Raw genomic sequence first — 26,367 nt, 5'->3', positions numbered from 1 at the left:
AATATAATTATAGAAAAAAAAAATTCTTGTTGACATAGTGACTTCCTGTACTCCCTCCATCTTCTTTTGATGCTCTCTGGACCAGACTATCTTAACAATGAATGTTGTGGTGGTGGTGTGCCATCAAGTTGGAAAAGACCCATTGCTGACCCTCCAGCAGTTTTTCAGAGGCAGTAATTGAAGAGGAGACTGCCCATATTTTTCCAGCAGAGCATCTGGTGGATTCGATCTGCATGACTTTGAGACCGCAGCTCAGTTTCTTACCAATAGGCTACCAGAGCTCCCACTAACAAATAGTGGGTGCAATTATCTGGGACAGAAGGATACCCTTTACCTGTTAAAAATCACAGTATCGTCTTAAAGCTTAGGGTAAATTCCATCTCCACAGAAAAATTGTCCCCAAAGTCTCCTAAATAGCTTTTTCCCCTCTATGATTACCTTTATAATTATTATAATAGTTCTCTCACTACATAAAGCAGACTTGCCTGGATCAATTTCATCATATCAGGCTTTCCACTTTACTACAAGGTATACACACAGGGCTACTATCCTCCTCTCACCCATTTCCTACAGTGTCTAGCATAGGTAGTTTAATGCTCAGTGTATTAAACTTTGTTGAGTTTATATACTAAGCAAATATTAGAATAAAGGTCATCTCATTAGTTCTATGCAAACCTTTCGACTGAAGAACTGTTGGAGATTGTTGTAAGAAGTCTCCGAATTTCTGCAGTGTTCCTTCTTTTTTCAAGTTGAAACTAATTGTGGATGCCTGACTCCGTAAAGCATAGGCTTTCTTAGATGACCGGAGCCCAGAAACCTAGCAAACACAGCAAGTAATTTTTGTTATTGTTGATGAGGAATTATTAAAAGTAACCATCAGTATGCGTAAGAGGTTTAGCATAAACAGTCAAAACTGCCAAGTTTCTCCATGTATTTTCTTCAACAAGCTGAAATTAAAAACTAAATTAAGAAAGTCAGAGTTAGATTAAAAATTCTCAGACATGGGTGATAAATGAATAATAACAGGCTAGATTTCTGGATAATTGGTAACAAAAATCTGACATCTATATCTCATTTTTAAAATTTTATAAATACAACTATAAGATGCTCAACTTGGGTAAAGAAAAATATGAACCTTTTGTTCCTTTTTCAAGGAAGAATTTCTATGCTCTGAAACAGGGAACTTCAAATTACATCTGGGTGTAGAGTTCTTCTCATTTTCATACTTCACCAAATCCTTTAAAAAAAGAGAGAGAAAGAGAGAAATCAGGCTGATCAACGAGGTTTGTGCTAATGCTTGCTATGTTTTGTCCCCTCAGCAGTACAGACAGCAACAGTGTACCTTCTAGTAAAAGAAACTGACTAGGTCTGAACAGAAGCATGGAGAAACCCACAGCTCTCTAGTACAAGAAACCGTAATCTGGCCTTAATACCTTCATTGGAACAGAGGTGAACTATGGTTTAATATCCAGAAGTTCTATGTTTGAGAACTATTAAATCACAATGATATTCTTAAAAGATAAATTGGGAGGGTTTTTTGTCCCCTCTAACAGGAATATTTACAAATAGGAAAGCAGCATTATAGCTTTACAAAGCAGCATTATAAAGCTTATTATCACATACTTGATCTCAGATTAATAATAAGATTTGTTTGTTTTATATTACCTCCTCCATTTCATTACTTTTCCTCTTCTTGGCTTTTGAAATCTTAACCGTCACTGGTGAGGTACAACCAGGGTGTTTCACGGACACTTGGTTTGGCCGTAGAGGTGTAAACTGAATCTCTAACTCAGGTTTTGGAAACCGAGTAACATGAACACTTTCTGTTGACACTTCACAAGAATCAAGGACCACAGACCCACCCTAGGACAAAATGAGAAAGGAAAAAGTCTTGTTTGGTAAAGACACCACATGAAAGGGAAGTACGCTGAGTGAAAACTGACAAGAGAAGAAAGAATGTGACCTTGTAATAACCCTGTCCAGGTTTACACACGTAAAAATGGGAGAATAGAGGAAACTAGCATTTCTCAAACCTGCATGATCCTGGAAATTACCTGGAGAATTAATAAGATTCCTAGACCCAAGCACAAACACACTCAATCAGAAATCTACATGACAGAAGTCCAAAATTTTAACAAGTTCCTTAGGACAGATTAAAGTAAGATGTGAATTTTTTGCTATTCTTCTCATGAGGGATCTATTTCCTCTCTCCTAAAATCTGGGTTGACCCTCGCTTCCATGACCATCAGGATATGGTTCTTCTAAGGCGAAATCCTAAGAAGCTTTCTAACTCTTGAGAAGGGATACTACCCCTCAAAGTACCCCAACTTGAATGCTAGCCACCACATAAGTATAGATGTGCTCCTAAAACCAACTGCCTGGTATAAGAATGAATCATTTTTGATGTTTAGTGGCCTAGTGAGTAAGGACTTGTACGGCCTAACACAAATGCAGGTTGTTCGAATCCACCAGCCACTCCTCGGGGGAAAGCCTGTCAATCTCCTCCCCTGCAACAAATAGCCTCTAAAAACTCACTGGAGGATAAGGAAGGAGTTGGTTCTGAATCGATGACATACAACAACAACATTGTTTATTTTAAAGAACCACTTCAAAGGATATTTCTGATTTAAGGTTTAAAGATTAACTCAGGAAAATAAATTAGGTGTAGACTCTTTACTCTTTGAGGAGAATGATTGTGCCTTACTACTTTTTTATCCTCTGTGTTTTGCAAGATTCCTAGTACTGTATACTCTCAATAAACAGGTTTCAATAATTTTTTAAAAGGCAATTTTAACTTCAAAACTTTAACTGATATATATATATATCTCAACTACACTGAGAATGTCTAATATTATCCAAATTGATTTACAACATCTAAGCCCATTGCAAATTCAAGAAATACTATGAGTTACTGAGATTTGGTGGCAAAATTAATTAGTAGTATGTCAATAGAAAAGGTTCAAACTAAGGTCAGATATAAGACCAAATGAGCCAACATGTATTTCCAGGAAACAAAAGGTTAATAAAGTAAGTTAAGATATAAAGAACTCATTCTCAGAAAAACTTGTATTCGTGACTCTATCATGTATACCTGACTGCATTCATGTAACCAACCACAATCATGTAGAACCAAAACTGCTGGCACTACCCACATGCCTGGTAACTGTATTCTTCTGTTTCAAAACTTTTTTCTTTGATTTCTAACACAGTATAATTTTTTTTTTCTTTCGACAGGTAAAACATCAAAGCCCTAGTGATTGGCTTCCATAAACATTACAGACAAGAAAATCCAGTGAGACCTTTTAGACATCAACTATCCAAGATAAGTGGTCAACAACAGTCACACAAATGCTAAGAGGGGCAAGGAAAAGGAATGGACAGAAATGGGCAGACAGGAGGAAATGGTGTGAGTGGTGACAAAGCCCTGGAATTACAACCAATGTCACAGAACAATCTGTGAGTGAACTGGTCAATAAGAATATAATCTGTAGCAGTTCAAATCTACCAGATGCTCTGCTGGAAAAGGAGGGGCAATCTCCTCCTATACCAGTCAGATCTGACTGGTACACACAATAAAAAAAAAAAAAGAAGAAATAAGAAAAGAATATAATCTGTTGTGTAAACTTTCACTCAAACCACAGTAAAATATTCAAAGAAAAGAATTCTTGGGGCAATTCTACTGTAATATTTAATTACCATGAGTCAAAGCAACTTGATAGCATTTAAGTACAATAATAATTTTAAAAATGCATTCTAATTGAAGGTTTCATAAAATAATTGCTCAAGGGAGCAAATAATCATTTCTATCATTAGTGATGTTTCCTACTTCTCACCTCAAGTTTGTACCAGATCTGTTATTTTTGACAGGACATTAACAACTATTTGCAGACTACTATCTCAAAAGACTTTTCTTTCCAAAAGCCTCTAGTTTTCCTTTCCTCAGAGAAAACTGTGTAGCAAGGTGCCCACATAATTTGGTTACTACCAAAGTGGACGGTGTTACCAAACACCTACCTCCACTTCATTTGTTAGAGTTTCCAAACTTGTTGGCTGAGTTTCAGTTTCAACCCCCACAGGATCTGCTGAAGTGAGTCTGGGCATGATTTCCACACTTGGTTTTTCCTAAAGTAAGGAAACAGAAAAGCAGCCAGCTGTTGTAAATTGATAACATGTCAAAGCAGTCTACACAAAAGATAGAGAAATGAAGATTTCATGGACTAAACAATCAAAACAAAGACTTAACAATCATTTAATTTTCTTCCTTCTCTCTTTGATCTCAGTCAAAAGAATTCTGAAGAATTTTAAAAGGTTAAATTTTCAAGGTGTTTTACATTTATCCTTTCATTCTAATTCTGAGTTAGTATTCACCAAAAGCTCACATCATTATTACCTCCCAGATGAGAAAATACAGATTGCGAAGTTAAATGGCATGGTTCATGTCTTCACTCAGTTGAAATTTAAAGCCTCAATTTTTGAAAACTGGACGCTTCTTGGGAATGCAACCAAACCATTAGAGTAGAAAGATGATAGAGATGATTAAACCTTTTCCTGCTGCCCACTCTCTCCTTCATTCCTTTTTCTTAGCAATAAAGTGTGTCCCACTCTTACACCCTAAGTATCTTACGAAGAAATTTTAGATTACTACTGTTAAACTTAATAAATCCCAACCCACCAAAAAAAAACCTCGACAACTCTACCTCTTATGTCACGGACCTAATACTGCCAAATATTTATGCTGTGTTAAATTTCCACTCTTAAAAAGTATATAAAAATGAAATCGTTAATTATTATCTAATTGCGCACAAGAAATGAAAACTGAGGATACTCCTAGTCCTAGGTCTGTCATCACAAATCAATCATATTGAGCAACAGTAAAAATTCTTTTTTTTTTTTTTTGATGGTGGATTAGTTGCATTTTATTGGTTTTTTAAAAATTCTTAATAATTTATAGTCAATCTTAAAACATTTTCCAAAACTTATTTATCTCTGATCCACTGTAATCTCCCTTTATTTGTTGGGGGTTAATTAATTAAACAATCTTGAAAAATATCTATGTCCAATAGAAAAAGCACAGAGAGAGAGTTGAGGGCCCACTCACCATCCGAGAAGGCTCTGCCGTGACCTTTCGTAACTGCTCGATTTCACTGTCTTTCTGCACATTACTAGTGATCAGCGCTTTCAGCTGAATTTCTAAGTCTGCAACCAGTTGATCTCGTTCTTCTCGCCACTTTTGAAGGTGAGTTTCTTTCTCTGTGAGCTGTGCTGTAAGTTTTTCCTAAACACATGAGAAAACAGGAAAGGAAACTTTGAAGCACTGCAATCTTCAATGGCTTAATTTTATTATCAATAATACCATAACAAATTGCATAATCAAGACTTCATGACCTTTCTCTTTATGCAGCAGAAGACCTAATGGATTTTTATATATTAAATGATCCCAGTGAGTATCAGTTCCTTTTATATTCCATTCATAAAATCAATTTACTGGTCACTACTTTCCATACAGGAGCTGTGAGGGCATAGCCTGTAGGAGGTTGCAACTTAAAGAGTGTGCTTCTTCGGGAGTTCGAATCTACCAGTTGCTCAGCAGGAGAGCATAGGGCCATCTCCTCCTACGTGATTTACCTTGGAAAATCTGTTGGAAAGCAGCTATGAGTCAGTTCTGACTCAACAGCAGTGAGCTTGAATTTTTACTTTCTATAAACATAGGTAAGTTTTCCTCCCAGTATAATCCCTCTGGAAATAACTAGTTAAGATGCAAGTCTGCTTATGGGGTAAAATGCAGACATAAACAGAGAGAAGATTAAAGCTGTCAATGATTTATCTTGGATAAATTTGGTAGTCACCAAATTTTGTAACTTGCCATTTAAAAGACTAAAACCACAAGCAACCATGGAGACAGCACAAAGAATCCTAGAGAAAAAGTTAACTAAACAACTAACTAGGTGAAATACATTAAAGTTGTCGTGCAATTGTTACAAACCACTTCATTCTGTTGTTTTAAACAGCGCTCCCGGTCTTCAGCATATTTTTTCATCTCTTTGTTTCGTAGGCTCTCAGCTTCTTTTGCTTGGGTGATAAGCATCAATTTTTCACTTAACCATTTTTTTCTATCAGTTGTATATTTCTGTTCTGATTCCTGTATGTATAAGTAGAATCAGTGACTATCATATCACTCAAAACCAAACAAAACATCAAAACCTCACCAAAACAAATGACAAACCACCTATTTTTTTCAACATTTTCATTAAGCCATTACATCTTTACCTTTTACAAAGTTATTTTTATTTAAATGATGATCAGAGTTTATTCTAGATTACAAAAGAGAATCACAAGATGGTTTGTTTTCCTAAACAGAACTTTCTCTAGTGACTTATTTGGGTAAAAAGTATATTTAAGGACTTAATTTTATGCTCAGCAAAACCTCACTGCTGCCAAGTCAGAATCCACTCATAGCTGACCCTTCAGCAGGTTTGCCAAGGCTATAAATTCATGAGAGGGGATTGTCCATCTTTCTCCGTCAGAGTTTCTGGGGGATTTGAACTGCCAGAGAAGTGCAGCTTTTGGGTTAGCAGTGCAACTCTCCACTGATCATGTCACCAAACCTTCCGTTTTAAAAACTGTTTTGTACACACACAGGGAGTTCTGAAGGTAGAGTGGTAAGAAGCTGGGCTACAATCCCAAAGGCACACGGTTTGATTCTAGTAGCTGCTTTGTGGGAGAAGGATTTACTTCCTCTTATAAAATCACTGCACTAGATGACAGTCCCTCTGAATTACAAGATTTTTAAGATTATAATCAAAGATGTATGACTGTGTCACCTTATAATAACAACAATAAACACATTAACCCTTCTTCATATGAATACCCTCAATATGGTTCGTTTATTTTGGGTTTTCAAAATGAAAACGGTAAATTCTGGAGTATATAATGGTCAGAAAACAAAGTAATGCATTTTATTTGTATTTATTTTCAGTATTAGATTATAGTCATTTGGAAATACTTAAGATGCAGTCAAATTTCTAAACTATTATGTTTTCCTTGAGTTCAAAACCATATTTATGTATGAAAAGTATTTTCCCCATGCAGTACACTCTACACATATTTATGTTAGAGGTAAACATTGGAAGGAAGGGAGAAGAAAATTAAAAACACAAAATAGAAAACCTTTTTCTATAGTATGACTTCCTAGATACTATAGTATGGCTTCCTAGCAGGAGAAGGATAGGCAGTCTCCCCCAAGCAATTAACATCCTCTGAAAACCTGCTGGAGGGTCAGCTGTGGTCAGTTCTGACTGCACCATACACAACAGCAACAGCATGGCTTCCTTTACATGTTGGCTTTCATATATACAACTCTTTATTATTTTTCCAATGTAATTTCAACAACAGTATTAATAGAAATAAAAATTATCCTCCTAGTAGGGTTCTCCTTATCCTCATCTACTAATTATGTTTAAGGAATATAAAAATAAGTACAAAGACATAAGGAATGGTGGCTTTAAGAATGAAATACACAAAATATAAAATTAAGCATCCATTTCCTGCACCTTCTTCAGCAGTCATTTCTCCATGTCATTTCAAGTGGACTTTAGCATTTCTCAGCAATTACTAATCTTTATTCATTATATAAAAACATTTTCTGAATATATTTCTTACTAGAAATATATAGAATATGTCTGTCCCCATACCTGTAACTCATCTTGAAGTTTACTAAGCTGTTTACTAAGTGCACCTGTGTTTTCTTCAAATTCTTTATTTGAACTTTGATTACTTTTGGTTTCCAGATCCTGGCATTTTTCCTTCCATTTCTCCAATTCTGAATGAAAACACAAAATAAATTGCAAAAGCACATACAAAAAGACTGATCATGTAGAAATAAACATATGGGATACAGGTTACAGACAAGAATCAATATATTATCGTAAAAAAAAAAGAAGAAACATAAACCAAGATGAAACAAAGACTACTCCAACAGTTAAACTTAAAAGTTCTTACCAAATTGATTGCCGTCAAGTGGAGCACAACTCACAGAGACCCTAGGAACAAAAGGCCTGAAGCCTTTCTCTAACTATTGTCATTTATCAACTTTCATAGAGTTTCCAGAGGCATGATGTTTAGGAAGTGGATGACACTCCTGCTTCTAATATTTTTTACTGAAGAATAAACTGCAAAGTTCTCTTAAGAACTCTGCTAACTGTGTTCAGAATAGACAGTACAAACTCCTACCATGATAACCGTGTAAATGTCCTGCCATATATAAAATAGAAAAGACAATGGCCCAATTCTAAATTTCTTGCCCTTTCTACAAAAATGATAGCATTGCATTATCAATAGTAAGTAGGTATTAAATTTTGTCACATCCTATTAAAAAACTCTGATGGCATTCTTAAGAAAATGGATCAGAGTATTTTCTGATGTAAATACATCATACAATGATGTTAAGAACTAAAAGGAAACTCATCTGCAACACTATTTGCAAAGAATACCATAAATTTTTATCCACCTATCATTAAAGTCTTGAATCCTTCTTTATCAGATATAACTCTATGATGGAAAATGACAAATGACATGGAATTCCAAAACACATGAAATACTTTTCCTTTAGGAATTATTATAAGTATCACAGCTCCTTTTAAAAATGTAAAATAAATCTAAGAAAAAGAAATCAACTACTTGGAGATATTTAAACATTCCTCTTTTACCTTTGGCTAACATTTCCATTTCTGCTAATTTAGCATCCAGTGCTTGATCTTGTTCTATCTGTGTTTGTTCTTGCTCTTCCAATGTCATCCTCATATCTGCAATGATTTTCTCCTTGACACCTAGATCTAAAAATTTAGGAAGAACATGTTGGCAAATAATAGCAACGATATCCAATTTTTCTTGAGTTCTTCTAGTTCAAGCATAAACATTTGCTTAAATGCTACTGAACAATAGGTACTTTATAAATAAAAAATCTATAAAGAGGTGAGAGTTATAGAAAAATAAAACCTCATTTCATGCTTTCTATTCTGTTTGAAAGGAGCTGTGTTGGTCAAAACTATTCAACTTTGCTATTATATATAGAGAACACCACAGCACAGCTCTAGTCTGTGAGGAGTTGTGCTGTTAACTTGAAGGTTGTATCTCTCAGGCAATCTGAACCTACCAGTAGCTCCAAGGGAAAAAAATTGAGCAATTTCCTTCTATGCAATTTATAGCCTCCTAAAAATCTGCTGTATGGTCAGCTATGAGTCTGTTTCAACTTAACAGCAATAAGCTCGAGTGAGATTACAACATGAAAGTTGCCACAGATGAAGGCAGGGATTCCATGTTGCTAGCTGTATGCCAATAAAACGTGACATAAATTGGCAGTAATATGAATTTGGTTCATTGACATGAGCTAAATCCTGCACTGAACAACAGAAACAAGAACCGAGAGGACAGAGAAGACTAAAATAGTATAGTCCAAAAGAGATACTCTACGAAGCTAATACACCTCTAAAACCAAAGAAAATACAAGGGGAAAAAAAGAAATTAATATTCTTTACAAATAAAACCATAAAAATCCTCAACAGACTACTAGGGAAATGAATTCAGCACCAAAAATTTTGCACAATACACCATGACTGACCAACAGGAATTCATCACAGGAGTGCAAGGTTGGCTAAACAGGAAATCAATGTAATATACTATATTAATAAAAGATAAAACCCACATGACCATCTCAGTATTTTGATTCCAAGCATTCTAGTAAAGTTCAATATAATTTCACACTTAAACACCAAATAAATGAGATAAAATATCTTAATTTGATATGTTATCTACCAAAAAAATCATCATCATTAAACTATGGTTAAAGAATAAAAACTTCTTCAACATTGTTTAAAGGTTCAGGGCAATTAGATATGCATTCTTAAAAAGAAATAGAGGCATCAAGACTGCAAGGAAAGAATTAACTCCCTAGGGGATGACACCATCTGAGCTCCCTATAGTAACAGCAGGTAACTACAACAGAGTGTCACTTTTTTCTCCTTGGAGCAACTAGGGATTTGAATCACAGGCCTTTTGGTTAGAAACTGAGTATTTTAGCTACTAAATTAAAAGAGCTATGAAAAGCAGTCTATATTTAACAGATATTCTTTAGTCAGAGAAAAATCTTCAGAGGTAGAGATGTAGGTTTTTTTGTTTGTTGAGAAATGTTTCACATGTTGAAATCATGGGACTGAATGAACTCTCAAGGCAGAAAACAAACACAAAAAACCCCAGATCCCAATTTAATCATGAAAGCTGCTAGCAGAGAGAAAGAAGTGACTTGTACAGGACAGTGAGGCACAGGAGTTTCAAAATGGAAGTCTGAAGAAAGAAGTGGCAGTGAGCCCACGTCACATGTTATACATTTGTCCAAGAAAGATAAAACCAATATATGATAGACTGTAGAGTACCCTGGTTCATCGTTTTTTAGATGAACCAATAATGACAAAGGAGCCATAGGAAAGGGATTTGAAAGGGGTCTGGAAATAGGAGACACTGCGTGACAAGAGTGGAGGCAGAAGAGGAGAAACAAACTGGAACAAAGAAATAGTTCCTCACATCTGTTTACTAAAGAGTAAGTGCCCTTCCAAGTCAGTCCTAAAAAAGTCCAAGTCTCATAAACATAACTCTTTTGTTAATCAAGTGGACATAGCATGGATTAGTGAAGAGATTCTGGGACTTAACTGTGAAGCAGATTTGGGCTCAAGGCCCAGATGCATTACTCAGACTACTGAGAAAGGGTACATGATCTCTATTTTTTAAAAATACATATTTTAAAGATCTTGTATTTGAAATAGATTCTTTACACAAAATCTACTGTATAGAAATCAATTCCAGCTATTGTAACCTTTGACTTTATTTTTCACGAAATACTGGTCATTACCAAGAAATCAAGGTTGCTTTGACTTAATATATTTTATTGTCTTTTCAAGAATAAATTTTAACTTGACAAAGTATTCACTGCAACTATACTTTTCACTTTTGACAAAGTTAGATCTTACGGTGCATTCACATAAAAAAGGAAAAAAATTAACGAATTGTTATTATAACCACCTATTTTTAATTACTTTAGTATTGGAAGGTTTATTTCTGACCTTTGCACACTTTTTCATACTGTTGTACAGCATCCTGCATTTTCTGATTGCTTAACTGCTCCTAAAAAAGGAAAGAGTATGCATTAAACAACATTAATAATGGCAGTTGAAAACAGGATTCAGTAGAAACTTTTAAAACTGTCTCCTATATAGGTGGTTACTAATTTCAAGTTTCCAAGACTATGGCACCTTGAAGAAAAAAGGAAAGGTAAGAAACAAAACTGGACTTTTAACTCCAAACTGGTGCCCATTTTCATTGTCATAATGTCTTACAAGCTGTAAAAAAGTAGAACCAAAACAAGAGGAAGGTTTACTACGGATTTAGAGTCCCCTGGTGCACAAACAGTTCAGAACTTGGCTGCCGATGGCCAAGGGGGTGTGCTGGAAGAAAGGACTGGGAATTGACTTCCAAAAAGTACGCCATAAAACAGTATGCAGCACCAATAGCTCTACTCTGATATCCACAGAGTCTTCCAGCATCAGAATCAACTCTGGCATCCAGTTTAGGTTTTGTGTTTCCTATGACTAGGATGATAGGAAGAGAATTGATGTCGTTGAGCTGTGGTGTTGGAGAAGAGTATTGAATATGCCATGGACTGTCAGGAGAACAACAGGTTCGTCCTGGAGAGGGTGAGACCAGGTTGCTCCTTGGAGGCAAGGATTCTGAAGCTTGTCTGACATACTTTGGACATACTGCACAGCAGAACCAGTCCTTGGAGAGGGACATCATGCTTGGGAGGGTGGAGGGACAGCACAAGAGAGGAAGACCCTCAATGAGATAGACTAATTCAGTGACTGGGGAATTGGGGATAGGTGTGTCAGAGACAACAAGACTGGCACAGGATAGGGCAGGGCTTAGGGCTGTTGTTCACAGGGTCACTATGAGTCACAGGTGACCTGATGGCACGTAACAATAACAACAACAACAATGTAGTTCATAGGGATTTCTGCTGTTAATCTAAAAGCTGTTCCTCTCTGGTAGCTCGAATCTACTTGTAGCACCACAGACGAAAGATGGACAACCTCCTCCCATGACATTAACTGCCTCTGAATATCCACTGAAGGGTCAGCTATGAGTCAGTTCTGGCTGAATGGCGAGGAATGAGTATCAGTAAACTTGGATTACGTTCATGTTGTTGAGTCAGAGGTGACTCATAGCTTGACCCTCCAATGTATTTTTGGAGGCAGTAAATCGTGCAGGAGATTTCCTATCCTTCCCCCAGGGAGCAGTTGGTGGACTTGAAGTGTGTGCCTTTGGGACTACAGCACAGCTTCTTACCGCTAAGCCACCAAAGTTCCTATTATAAGGCTTGTCTTAATGTTTTCATCTTACATAACTAAGCAACTAAATCATCTTATACAACAGAGATATATGAATAATATATAACCAGAAATTAACATTATTTCAGTAGTATTAGCTACTCTAGACTTTATTTGGATTTCATCAGGTTTTCCACTGATTTTATTGTTTTGTTCCAAGATCTTATCTAAGACATAATATTATAGTCATCATGTCTCCTTGATCTTCTTGTCTTTTTTGAAGAGTACTGGTCAAATACTTTGTAGTATACCTTAAATTTGGGTTTGTCTGACGTTTTCTTGTGATTTGATTGAGTGGATTTTGGAGAAGACCATCACAAAGAGGATGTGCCCTATTCATATGACCCATTTCTGGTAACATTATTCCTAAGCCCCTGGTTATGGTGTCGACCAGGTTTCTCCACTACAGAGTTACTAGAAGTTAGGCATTGCAGACATATTTAGCTTTAAGTAATTTCCTTTGAGATTCCAGGAAAGTTCAAAATATAATTTTTATAAGGAATATCTACACTCGATTCTAAAAAATCAAATCCAAACCACTAACATCAATCCTGCTAACAGCTATGCTACAGCAGAGAGTAGAACCCTGTCAACTAGTAGGCTAGTTGTATTCTTTATGAAAACACCACTGGCCCCATCTTTTTCATATGCGAGGTGGCGTCAAATCAATAGCAGTTAGAATAAATTAGAGCTTATTCATTACACGAGGGTTCCTCAGCTAATGAGACACAAAAGCATACCAACAGACTTTTACTTAAACCATTTTAAAAACAAAACCACTACCTTTAGTTGTTGAATGGTTCGCTGTTTCAGATCTAGTTCCTTTGAACACTGGTTTTTCTTTTTCTCTAGTTCGGTAATTTTTATCCTCAGTGATTTCTCCTCATCACGCATTACACACACCTATTAAGTAGTATTAATAAAACAGCTTAAATATTTTTAAAGAAAAATCACTTTTTTGGTCTAAAATGCAAAGGTACTTCTTCAAAGATCACTTCAGGTAGAAATAGTTCCCTACGACTGTTAGCTTCAAAGATTTCATACTAAACAAAGTACAACCTCTTCAGTCATGGTACATACTTGTCCAGGTGAAAGTACAGGATCCCTGTCCACTAGAAACAGCAAGTATTTTTAAAACAAGATATATTTTTAAATTCCTTTAAAATGTCTTATGTATCCAGTCAACAATGCACATGAAAAAGCCATTTTATTCTGATATTAAGAATTTCAACTTCTATTAAGTGTTTTTTGTAAAAAGAATCAACATAATACGTGCATGTAATAGGAAAGTCTTTATCATGACAAAATGATGATTCTCGGGGTAGGGGGGTAATGACTCGAATGTCCCAGGTTTATCAAGTAACACAACTCAGTCATATAAAACATACTTTAAAAGCTATTATCTTTTCTCATCATTTCAAGAAAATTTTGAAGCTGACAAGTAAACTGTTAAAACTTGGCCTTTGGGGGACAAATTCTCCATCACATTAAATCTGCTCCACTACACTATAAACACTGTACCTCCTTCTGCACTTGCTCGATCTGTTTTTTGGCATCACTGAGTTTCTCCTTTAGCTCAGCATAATCTTCCTCTTTTCTCTGAAGATCAGCTTTGAGGTTCTGGTTAAGGGCAGAGCTTGCAGAGAGCTCTTCTTTCAGCCTAAAAGATAGAAATCATTTATTTATCAATGCACCATTCACCAGCTAGGATCACATATACAATCAACCTTACAACAGTCTTTAAAAAATGACATCTTTTCTTTAATTCTGAATGTCTAAACTGACTAAATACATCCTTCAGAGAGGATTTCATGTGCAAATATTGGTTTAGGATTTCTTTACTCAAAGACTTTTATATAAAACAAAGCATAGGGAGCTCTGGGGGCCTAGTGACAGGAAGCGGCACTGCAACCCCAGAGGTGCACAGTTCAAATCCACCAGATGCTCTGCTGGAGAAGGAGGGACAGTCTCCTCCTGTACCAGTCAGATCCAATTTGTTGGTACACACACAAAAATAATAAATTTTTTTAAAAAAAAATTTAAATAAAAAAACACCCAAAAGAACCAAAGTACAACCTTTTCACTTGTGGTACATACGGTATCAGATGAAGTTATGCCCATCTCATTGCTTAAAATTGACATAGTGAAGAGCATAAAAAAGGTCACTGAATTGTACACACAGAAATTGATGAAAAGGATTTTCTTTGACTGTATATTTACACACATAAAGTAAAAGGAATGTTTTGCTTATTTTAATAACATTTAGCTTACTTTTTTTAGCATACCTTTCCATTTCTCGCTTGATGGTTTCGTTTTCTTCTTCCTTTTGTTGAACTGAGTGCTTCTTATCTTGCAAATAATTTGTTAGTTGCACAATTTCTTCTTTCAGTTTCATTTCTCTTTCCTTTAATTCATTGGTGTTTGTGACAGAATCCTGAAGATTTGATTGCAATTCTTCCAGATTTTTTTCCAGCTTAAGTATAACAGACTCCTTTTCCAAAATTTCTTGTTCTAACTTGGCTGTGCATTTGTCTTTGTGTGTCTCTAGGATTGTTTCCAATTCCTGTATTTTTGTCTTATAACAAGCAATATCTTGTGAAAGCTCTGAAAGTGCTCTCTCACCTTCAACTGAGCGCTGGACTTCAGCATTAAGAGCATCAGTCTTTCCTTGTAGCTCTTCTCTCAACTGCTGGATAAGACTGTCTTTTTCTTTTAAGAGTTCATCTTGGTTTTCATTCTCCCTCTCTCTGGTTTTCAGTCTGTCATTTTCATCTGTATAAGTTTGTATGTCTGCTTGTAATTTTTCAACTTTTTGTTCCAGTTCCTGGATATGATGACTCTTTTGGGAGGAGGCTTTCACGATTTCCTTACATTCTTCCCAAATGGCTTCAATACTAGAGTGGAAAGAACCTTCCCGACTGAGTTCTTTAACACAAGATTCTTTAACCTGATTACTTGCCAAATAATCACTACTTAGACGGTGTAACTGGGTAGTCAACAAATTATCCTTGTCGGACTCACAGGGCAGACCCCTGAGAGAGAGCAAGTCTATGCTGGAGATATGAGAACCTGAATCAAGCATACGTAGTTCATCGATTTTTGTTTGCATTAATTTTATCTGTGCTACATTACTTGTAATGTTTTTCCTAGCAGATTCTATCTCCTTTGACAATGTCGTGATTTTTTCTTCCTGTTCTTGATTAATACATTTCTGCACATGTAATTCAGAAAGTGCATTTTCATATTTTGATTGAACTTGCTGGAACTCTACATTCAAAGTAAAAATCTTTTTCTCTGCAAAAGAAAGTTCTTGCTGCACAGTAACAATCTGATTATTTAAGTCTGATTTTTCTTTCTTTTCATTCATAAGCTCATTCTCAATACTGAGTAAATGTGTCTTCAGCTCTTCATAACTTTTCTGCAAAATGTCTTTTTCTTTAGAAATAGATTCTTGCGTATCTTCACTTTGCTTGTGGTCTTCAGAGATAGAATGGATCATATATTCAGGACCTTGAAAAAGAAGAAAATTGTTATTAATCTGATAAACCTTAAAACTAGAATATAATGTGTCAACATTCAAACATATGAAAGAATAAATGTAATTAAAACCAGAAATATGTTGTTTAAAAAAAAAGACTGCAAAATATATATAGGCTGGTTATGTAAAATTTATAATTTCATAAATTAATATTTAGGGAGCTCTGGTGGTCTAGTGGTAAGGAGCTTCACTACCAACCCAAAGTTATGCAGTTCAAATCCACAAGTTGCTCTGTAGGAGAAAGATGGACATTCCCCTCCTGTGTGATTAATGGCCTCTGAAAACCCACTGGATGGTCAGCTATGAGTCAGTTCTGACTTGATGGTCACAAAAAAACAGTAAATTACTATTAATATGCAAGTACATTATATAAGTAGTATTACCACCTATTTCTACTTTCTTATATTATTCAATGTACTTGAAATTTTATACAGAAGTATTTATTATCATTTTGAGGCAAAGAATAGGAGACTATATCATGAAATAACATAAAGTGATATCCCATACCATCAAACTTACTTTTAAAAGTCTAGCTATATTGTGGATTCTACTAAACTAATGATATACAATCTGATAACTTGAATTTCCATAGCTAAAATTAAGAAATAAAAAGCTGTTAAAATTCTGAAAAGTCATATAATGTAGCAGTTAAAATTATGAACTCTGAAATCATACTGTCTAAATTCAAAGGATGTCTGTACCCTTCACTAGTTATATAACAAGTAATAAACTGTCTTAATCTTCTCTTTCTTTGGACTGCATCTCCAAAGCAAAATAAAAATAGTATTTTATCAGCTTTCTCAAAGTTGTGAAGATCAAGATAGCAAACTAACACCACTCTACCTGAGCTAGCTATTATAGGAACCTGAGAAATAGCAGAGAAGAGTTAACTAAAATGAATAAATGTCTTTCAGGCTGAATGTCTAAATTTTTACAGTAAGAATACTTCTATTTGCCCTATTCACTTATTTTATAGTAAATGGCTCAACTGAATTAAACACATGGCATATAATTAAAACTTTGATTATAGTTAATATTATTGTTAATATAATATTGTTAACATTTTATATATATAGTTGTTGATTGCCTTTGAGTTGAGCACAACTCATAGCAACTCCAGGAAAATACAATACCACCCCCCACCCCAAGTCCACTCCCTAAGTTTGGTTTTTAAGATTGGATGATTCATTGTAGAACAATTCTCACTCCTTTTAATACACACAAAAAACCTGCTTCTACCTATATGTTTCTGTATACTTTCAGATACCATAAAGTTTGATGACTGTCTCCCTAAGAAAGTAAGTACTTCGAACCTTGTAAGAATCTGACTCTTCTGAGATTTGTTTTTGGTTTCAGTCAAGGTTTCCATTTATATGTGAATTTTCTATATAACACTGTTTTGTAGAACTGACTTCCTATGTTTCTCGAGCCCTATTCTCCCACACTGACCATTTCTCTATTCATCTGACCTATATCTTTATTTGGTAACCTGATTGAAATGAGTAGGGATCAAATGTCTTTGCTTCAAAGTCCTATCTACAATAAAAAGCATGTTTTTTAGTGCTTGATCCTGATGTTCGGAGACCCTATGTGACAACATACAACCGTCATCTAGGCTATACTCTTCAGAGATGGAAATCACTAGGTTTTTCTCCCATGAAGCTGCTGGGAGGGTTTAAACTACCAAATGAAGTAGTTAACTGAGTACTTAAAAAGTATAAAGGATTACTACCTAGAAAAGTTGAAGCTTAGCTTGAAATTTTCCTCTTTAAAGAAACATGTTAGGTCTGTCTGTCTCATGAATTTCCCAAGAGTCTTACATAGCCTGCTAACACAAAGGTCAGCAGTTTGAATCCATCAGCAATTCATTTACGGTAAGGAAGTGGAAACCTTCTGGAGAGTCGCCAGAAGTCAGAGTTAACTTAAGGGCATGGATGGGTTTTAGTAGCGAATATGGAAAACTTTATTTTCCAAATACAATCTACAACTTTTCCTTCACCCAAACATCTAAATGGTCTTGTTGTTAGGCGTCTTCAACTTGACTACAATTCACAGCGACTCTGTCAGTAACAGAGCTGACCGTGGCCCTACCCCGCACCATGAGCACCATCCCCGAGAGGGTCAAGCACATGTTATAGTGTCAATCCATCTCGTTGAGAGGCTTCCTCTTTTTCTCTAATTCCTCACCTTTCCAAAGGCAGACTTAGTTCATTTGGTATTCCGTGGGGTATTCAGTCAGTACCCTTCTCCAACATCACTACTTAGAAGCACTGATTTGTCTTTCATTATTCATTGCCTAATTTTCAGATGTACAGGAAGCAACTGAAAATACCACCATGGCTTGGATCAAGCACACCTTAGTCTTCAAATTAAAATGATTTGCCCTTCTTTACAAAACTTCAAGGATTTTTTTAAAAAATAATCTTTTTCATCATATATGTAGGTTGTCTCCAAGCATCTTACCAAAACAACAGTTCCCAGATGATCTTTTTATTCATGATTGGGTTCTCTTTAGCCAAGCTGTATAAATTACTTGTTCCTGCTTACTACTGACCTAGGTACCTACTGATCTTACATTCACAACCACTCTATGGCAAAGACCAAGCTGGAAGAAAGGACTCAGTCTATTCTAACTCACAGAGATCATACAGGACAGCATAAAACTGCCCCACAGTTCACAAAGCTGTAATATAACAGAAGCATAGTATCTTTTTTCCATTATCAGCTGAGCTCTCTAATCACTGTGCAACTAAACTCTTTGAAAGTAAGGAACAAACTCCCTCTCATTAAGTGGGTTCCAACTCACAGTGAAACAGCCAATGGATTTTTCAAGCCTGTCAATTCTTATGGGAGTACACTATGCATCTTTCTCCCCTGGAGTGGCTCATGGATTTAAACTGCTGACCTTTCTGTGAACAGTCTGATAGATTATATCCTAGCCTATCCTATCTTAAGTATACTATACTATACTATACTATACTATACTATACTATACTATACTATACTATACTAGCAGGTCTCTTTCCAAAGCAAAGAATAGTGCTATGAAAATCAAAGCAAGGTTATATCTCATTAGAAAATAGAAAGCTAACTCTTTGTAGTGAAGTTTCTGGGTTGTCAAATAGTCAATGTCTTTGCTAATCAAAGTATTATAGGTTCTTATCTACTTAAAGGTGGCTAGGAAGAAAGGCCCAATCATATACACCTGAAAGATCAGTCACTGACAATGCAATGTATCTTTTCTCTCTAAAGTAGGTAAAAAAGTTGTCATATTACTTCAAATAAATAGGTAGAGTATAAACTACAGATACATCTTACATTTTTTTAACAGATGTGGTAAATCATAACAACTCAAGGATAATTATCTTTAGTACCATTTAACTCAAAGTTTTACCATCAAGTAGCCTTTGGTCAAATGAACAAGCATTTTTTTTTAAAAAAAAAAACCAACAGAGAGACTTTAGCAGAAATAGATGCAATTACTCCACAATATAATGAGTGTTACACCTTAATTATTATAAGCATATAAATGAAAGAAGCAAGTGATAAAGCACAATACCTAAAAACACTTATTAAAATAAAAGATATCTTTAAATGCATCTATCTTCTCACAGGTTTTAACATATCAGCATAAAAGTAGTGGCCTTTAGATTTTCATTTTTTTTCCTTAGGCAGGCAAGTGTCCTTTTTGAGATTTTTCTCTTTACTAGTTCAGTAGCTAACTATCTTAGAGGCCTCCTGCTGGCAGGTGCAGTATTACCTTTCTTGGCTGATGGTTCATCTTCGTCACCTTCATTTGATCTTTTCCTTCTTAATGAGGTCTTAATTTTGTTGTCCTTAGGAATTTCAACCGTTTCATTACAATCTAATTCATTATTCATTATTAAAGATGTATCAGTCTTATCCTAAAGTAAAAGAAAGTAATTTATAAAGAATAAACTATTATCAATACAAAATTTACCTATATTTCAACTAAAAAACTCAAACTTCCTTCCATCACATCAGTTCTGACTCATAGCAACCTTCCAGAGGATTTCTGAGGAGGAAAGTGCCCATCTTTGTCCCACCAGGCCACTGGGAGATCCAAACCACTGGAGACGAGCAGTTTTCCTCCTAGTAGCACAGCCTGCTATGGACTATCCCATCACAACAATCTTTTAATAGTTTATTATAATTTTCTTTAAAAGACATTTACGAAGCTATTTCTTAAGTCTCAGGGAGGTCTGGGGCCTAATGGTAAAAATCTATGCTGTAATCCTAAAGACACACAGTTCAAATCAACCAGCTGCTCTGCAGAGGAACTGGCAATCTCCTCCCTTGCAACGCTCTACCTCTGACACTCAATGAAAAGTGAGTTGACAGCACACAATAACAACAACCCCAAAATAACAGATGACTTAGGCAAATCAAGGTAAAAAGAACTTTGTACACTTATCATGAGACAAAAAATTGTTGCAACAATCCAGTTAACTCTAGTTTCACACCAATACCTAAAAACTTAAGTCATCCCTCTATTTTCCAAGATGTTCAATGGAGACTGAGAATTTAGAGATAACTATAAATTCCCAAAAACACTTACCCACAAATCACATTCAAAATATGTTTTGAAAAACATGAAAACACTAAATCCATTGTTAGACACAATTAGACATTTGTACTTAAAACCTTGAATTCCCATACTAGATACCCCATAACCAAAGTCTCTTAAAAACAACCACTATCCTTCACAGCTTCTAAAAATATAGTTTTGTTTCTGGTATTTTCAAAGACACACAGTCTACACAGTGCTTTAACAATGAGCTAAGTCAGACATTTAAATGCTTTTAAGTTAAAGCATATGATTTCCTAAAAGGATAGTCCTCACAACTGAGTCAATAAACAATATTTAAATATTGAGTTTGACAGCGGTTATCATTTTACTTTGATACCTACTTAATCAACATCCAGGAATTTTCTGGTAAAGATAATACTTAATGAGTAAAACCAGGCAAAATTGTCAAGATGTATTGTATTGAGCAAATCTGCTGCTAAAGGCATTTTTAAAGTAGTGAAGAGCAGGGATGTCAGTTTCAACACTAAGGCACACGTGAGTCAAATCAGACTTTCAGCTGCTTCATATTCATGTGAAGGGTGGACAATGAAAAAGGAAGATGTAAGAATCAGTGACTTGGGATGGTAACACTGGTGAAGAATATTCAATGTTCCACAGAGTACCAAAAGAAGAAACAGACTGATCTTGGAAGGAGTGTAGCCAGAATGCTCCTTCGAAGCAAGGAAAATGCTTTCAAAGCAAGACTCTTTCCACATGTTGGCTATGCCGTGAGGAACAGAGTTAGTCCTTGGAAAAAGATATCATGCTGGGAAAAGTAAAGGCAGAGTAAAGAGAGCCTAACAGGATGGATCAACACAGAGACTGCAGCAATGGCTGCAATGTGCTTGAGCACCTCAGAGACTATGGGACTGGCACCAGGTAGCAGGGTTTTGTTCAATCATCATACAGACGGTTGCTATGCCTTAGATTCAATTTGATGGCAACTAACAACAATTAAGACCAAAAAATACATACATTTTAAAGTATTATTACCTCATTAGATTTCCCAACCTCATGAGCCAATGAACTTAAACTATTTTCTGATTCTGAAAAATAGAAAACAGATTAACAATGAAAATAAGCATCTATAAACACATCATAGAATAACTATGAAATATAAGTTGTTACAACAGACACTTAAATGATGTTGTCTTGAGGAAATTTTTACCAGAACTCAATGCACACAGCATCCAACTGCTAATTCTAACCACCAGGGTATCATATTGGGGAAGAGGAAATCTTTCATATAGCCACTCAAGATATTATATAGTAAAAAACTACCAGTATGTCTCAACAAACGAATGGATAGAGAAGCTGTGGTATATTCACACAATGGAATATTATGCTGCATTGAAAAACAAGGAACTCATTCAATATTATTCAAAATGGATGAGCCTGGAGGACATTATGCTGAGTGAAATATCTCAGTCGCAAAAGGACAAATATTGCATGGTGCCACTGCTGTAAAATGGGACTGATATCAGGGTGGAGGTAAGACTGAGAAAAACTAGATAAATTGTGTATACGGCACTGAAACAGATGAGGGACTGAATAATTTAAAAGCGACGTATGATAGGGTATTATGGTTATCACAAGAGTCCACAATTAAGGTTGCATAGTGGAATGTACTTGGGGCGGTGGGAGGATTGTGTACCAGGGAAGGAGTGTTTCTTTTACTTTTGAAAGAGAGGAGCGAACTGGGGGGTGGGGGGAGAGAGAAGGGCTGGGTGGGTAGAGAAGTGCAGCAATGAATGAATGGAAATCCAAATTCTCTGTAAATGTTCATTAAAATTATTAGAAAAACACACACACAAAAAAAACAAACAACTACCAGTATGTCAGAGACTAGTAGCCAGTGTCTTTCTGATCCACCATCATAAAGACAGAGAAAATGTTTACTTGTTTACCTCCCCCTCCCCCAACCATTCTGTTCCACACAGAAAAGGGCAGATTATGAACTATTACTAGAAATAACTTGATAACAAGAAATCGCAATTTCATATGCTGACACACAAACACATATAACATAAAGATCCTAAGTTATTGCTTCATTTTCTGGTAAAGATAATGCTTAGAGTAAAAACTAAAAATATTGAATAAGTTAAGGGAGAGTTATAGAAGTACTAAAATTTTAAATATTAGAAGAGTGTCACATTCATTGTGATAAATAAGCAGGAACATCTTACACTTACAAACTGTACTAATTATGTGTTTATAGAAACCAAGTAAGAAAAACACAATTTACTTACCATTGTCTCTCTTTTTAAGCTTTTCTTGGGTTTTGTTTAATACTTCTTTGGTCCAAGCTAACTCAGCTTTAACTTGATTTAATTTTATTTCTAAAGAAGAAATAGCTTCCTGGGGGTCAGCAAGAGATGCAATATATAAGTGAGCAATTTCAGCCTGTTTCTTAATATCAGTGACATCATCTTGAAGAGAATCAATAATGTCTTCAAATCCTACACAATTATGTCCTCCCTAAAAAACAGCAAAAACCACATGCCTAATGTTAACAGTGGCTTTTACTCTGACAGCGTGACACCAAATGACTGAAGACAATTATCAAAACAAAAATAGTCACAACTTGAAATTTAAAATATTACAGAGAACTGCCTCCAATTATAAAAATGATGCGTTCCATTTTTCTCTTTGGATGTATGGTCTACTAGGTGGCATTAAAGTTCCATTTAAAAAAAATAATCACAAACCATAGGTCGTTAAGGAATAATCATGAACATATGATAAATGAAGAAAAAGATTGAGGCTGTCTGTGAGTTCACTTCACTTGGACCAACAATCAACACCCATGGAAGCACCCATAAAGAAATCAAAATCCAATCAAGAATAAAAATAGAAATTCCAAGATTACTGATTCTTATGCTTATAAAAGTGGAAGAAGTACTAAGGAAGGCTGCAGAGGAAAGTATTTGAATGGTGAGGTTAGGAAGGAGTAATAAATACACCATGAACTGGCAAACTCTCATTCACTGCTGTTAGGTTCGTACCAATTCTCAGCTGACCTTCCAGTGGCTTTTCATGGGCTGTAAATCAGAGGAGGAGATCTTTCTCCTAAGGAGCAACTGGTGGGTATGACGTGCCAGAGGCACCACCTTGGGTTAGCTGTGCATCTAACTTGCTACCCTTTGTCTCAGAAGTGGAGTCAGGGCCTTCCTTAGAGGCAAGTATGGTGAGACAAATACTACCACCACACTTAGAATAGTTCAGAGATGGAGAGGAAGACTCTCAAAGAGATGGATTAACACAGTGACTCTAACAATGGGCTTAACACAACAGAGACGGTGAAGATGACGCAGAATGTGCACAAGGATTTGGTCAGTGGTATACAATTTCATGATCTTCATGATCTGAGTCAACTTAATGGTACCGAACAAGTTCATGAACAGGTTCAATTATATGTATATATATTTAGTATTTCAGTTAACATACTTGAGCCGTAACTTCCACAGCACAATCTTTATTCTTTGGTTCTTCTTGAGGGTCACATTTGCCAATCAAATCCTTGAAGATGGTCAAACGACATTCAGCATTTTCTTCCATTATCTCTCGTTCCTGAAGGAGAGTTTCCCTTCATAAAATAAATGAAGCCCATTGAGAAACAGAAAAAGCAAAAACTTTCAGTTGTAAAGTCTAAGGCTACATACATTCAGTATACACTAAAAACAACTTTAAATGTTCACCCACATAATGTTAATTATCATCATGGAGATGATGAAGTTATTTTTAAGCCTGTAATGAAGTCACTTTCTTAATATAGTTACTATTTATATAAAACTGTAAGTTAAAATTATCATTTTTCACTAAGATATAAAGGAGACAACTTACTTAAAATCAGCTTCCCTTTGAGCCAAATATTGAGTAAACTCTTGCGTGACTTCTTCTCGAATTTTAAATTCCAATGTTAATTTTTCCTTTTTTTCATTTATCAGTTTTTGTTTCAAGTTTTCTATTAAGTCCAACAGTTTCTAAAATACATATATATTAAAATTCTTTAAGAGAACGAATATATCCCAAGAGAAATTCTGTCCAGAAAAATAGGATGTTTACTATTTTCATTTAGTTGATTACAATTATGCAAAGATATATTAATCTGGGACATCAAATACAATTTTCCACATTTTGGAGATACTCGTATTCACTCAAGGAAGCACTGGGGGTCCACAGAGTTGTGTAGTTAACCAAAAGGCAGCACTTGTTGGGTAGACCGAGCCTACAAAGCGCTTGGCAGGAGAAGACGAGCCGTCTCCCCTCATGCACTTTACAGCCTCAAAAGCCCAAGGGAGTGCTAGCCTGAGTCAGACCCAACTCAAAGACAATGAGCTTTCTACTAACTCAAACATCTCCTAATTATCTAGCAACATCAAGGGAAAGGAACTAAGTTAATATTAACCAACTGGGAATACTTTGGGAAATTTCATTAATGCACACATCTTTCAAGAGCCTTTGTAACATTCAGATACCTTAAGTAGAGAAAGTAAGGACCAGACCCACATTATAAATGTTTCTGTAAAGTATTCATTCAACGTTAAAAAAGACTTTATATAAAATGCTTTTCATTAGTAAATTCAGAAATTTTGATAACATTTCAAATTTAATCAGAGTTTAGTCCAAATTAAAGTAGGACTCTTAATGGTTTATGAGAAAAGTACTATATACTAGAAGCCCAAGTCAATTAAAGTCTAATTGCACAGTGATCAGACAAACTGGGCTATTGTGGCATCATAAACTTTCATTCTTATTTCCAAACAATAGAGGTGTAATAATAGTTTTAAACAAACTTAAAAAAAATATTAAAATGAGAATATTTAATACATCACGCATTTTATTTAGACTTCTACATTCCAAAAGAACATTGTATGTTCACATCATTAAAATATACCCACAGCACAGGTTTACCAGTTTTTCCAAAATACTGGTAAGAAGATATATAAGTACAGTGGATTAACAAAAAGACTTGGCTACAATCCCAAATGTGCATGGTTCAAATCCACCAGATGCTCCTCTGGAAAAGGAGGGGCAATCACCCCTTGTACCAGTTGGATCCAATTCAACGGTACACAACAAGAAGGAAAAAAAATAAAAAGAATTGGTACTCGATGTGAATGATATTTGGGCAAGGAAAAGAGAATCGTTCTTAAATATAATTTATTTACCATAAAAATAAGAATACCAAACAAGACAAACTTATGAAGATTTAGGACCACTAGTGTTGGCGAGATATTATGTGCACTTGCCCTTATAACTGCAAATTAAACATCTGAAGGCAAGTGTATTTATGAGATCTCAAAATATCATCCCCCAGATCAAGTGTTTTAAAAAGAGAGTAACCTCAGGGACAATATGCTCATCAAGTTAGCAAAACTTAGGATCACCGAGAATACAAAATCAGACATTACGTGGATCTTGATATGGAGAAAGGAAATTTCATATTTACTAAGTGTCCTGGTAGTGCAATGGATTAAGCACTGGGCTGCTGGCTTATCAGACAGTAGTTCAAATACATCAGCCGTTCTGTGGAACAAAAGATCTGGCAACCTGTTCCTAAAACCACTGACAGCTTCAGAAACCCTACAATGTTGTGAGGTGCCATCAAGTAATACCAACTCATAACAACCCTACGCACAACAGACTGAAAGCACAGTCCCTCCTCAGACTCTATGCTGTGCCCACATCCGCTGTGGCAGTCGTTGTTGTCATTCAGCTCCTTGAAGGCCCTTCTCTCCTCCTGACTCTGTGCCTTTCCAAGCACAGCCTTTTCAGGGACTGGCCCCTCCTGAAAACAGGCCGAA

General features: G+C 35.6%; 1 protein-coding gene across 1 annotated transcript in view; it reads right to left on the bottom strand.

The window, feature by feature from the left end:
- The window catches only part of KIF20B (kinesin family member 20B), a 56,754-nt gene that overhangs the window by 5,399 nt on the left and 24,988 nt on the right, over positions 1-26,367 (bottom strand). Inside the window, exons 13-29 of the mRNA XM_006880406.1 lie at positions 24,404-24,543; positions 24,008-24,146; positions 22,810-22,918; positions 21,548-21,606; positions 19,730-19,874; positions 14,717-15,941; positions 13,953-14,091; positions 13,215-13,334; positions 11,112-11,172; positions 8,706-8,831; positions 7,692-7,819; positions 5,984-6,139; positions 5,099-5,275; positions 4,015-4,122; positions 1,666-1,863; positions 1,136-1,237; positions 676-817 (exon numbers count right to left, since the gene is read on the bottom strand). Of these exons, the coding sequence (XP_006880468.1) occupies positions 676-817; positions 1,136-1,237; positions 1,666-1,863; positions 4,015-4,122; positions 5,099-5,275; positions 5,984-6,139; positions 7,692-7,819; positions 8,706-8,831; positions 11,112-11,172; positions 13,215-13,334; positions 13,953-14,091; positions 14,717-15,941; positions 19,730-19,874; positions 21,548-21,606; positions 22,810-22,918; positions 24,008-24,146; positions 24,404-24,543 (3,274 nt within the window). The remainder of the gene's footprint in view (positions 1-675; positions 818-1,135; positions 1,238-1,665; positions 1,864-4,014; positions 4,123-5,098; positions 5,276-5,983; positions 6,140-7,691; positions 7,820-8,705; positions 8,832-11,111; positions 11,173-13,214; positions 13,335-13,952; positions 14,092-14,716; positions 15,942-19,729; positions 19,875-21,547; positions 21,607-22,809; positions 22,919-24,007; positions 24,147-24,403; positions 24,544-26,367) is intronic.

The sequence above is a fragment of the Elephantulus edwardii genome, unplaced genomic scaffold (assembly GCF_000299155.1).
Source record: "Elephantulus edwardii isolate Elephantulus edwardi_28Jun2011 unplaced genomic scaffold, EleEdw1.0 scaffold00007, whole genome shotgun sequence".
In the NCBI taxonomy this organism is placed as follows: Eukaryota; Metazoa; Chordata; class Mammalia; order Macroscelidea; family Macroscelididae; genus Elephantulus; species Elephantulus edwardii.
This window is presented reverse-complemented; position numbering and strand designations above follow the sequence as displayed.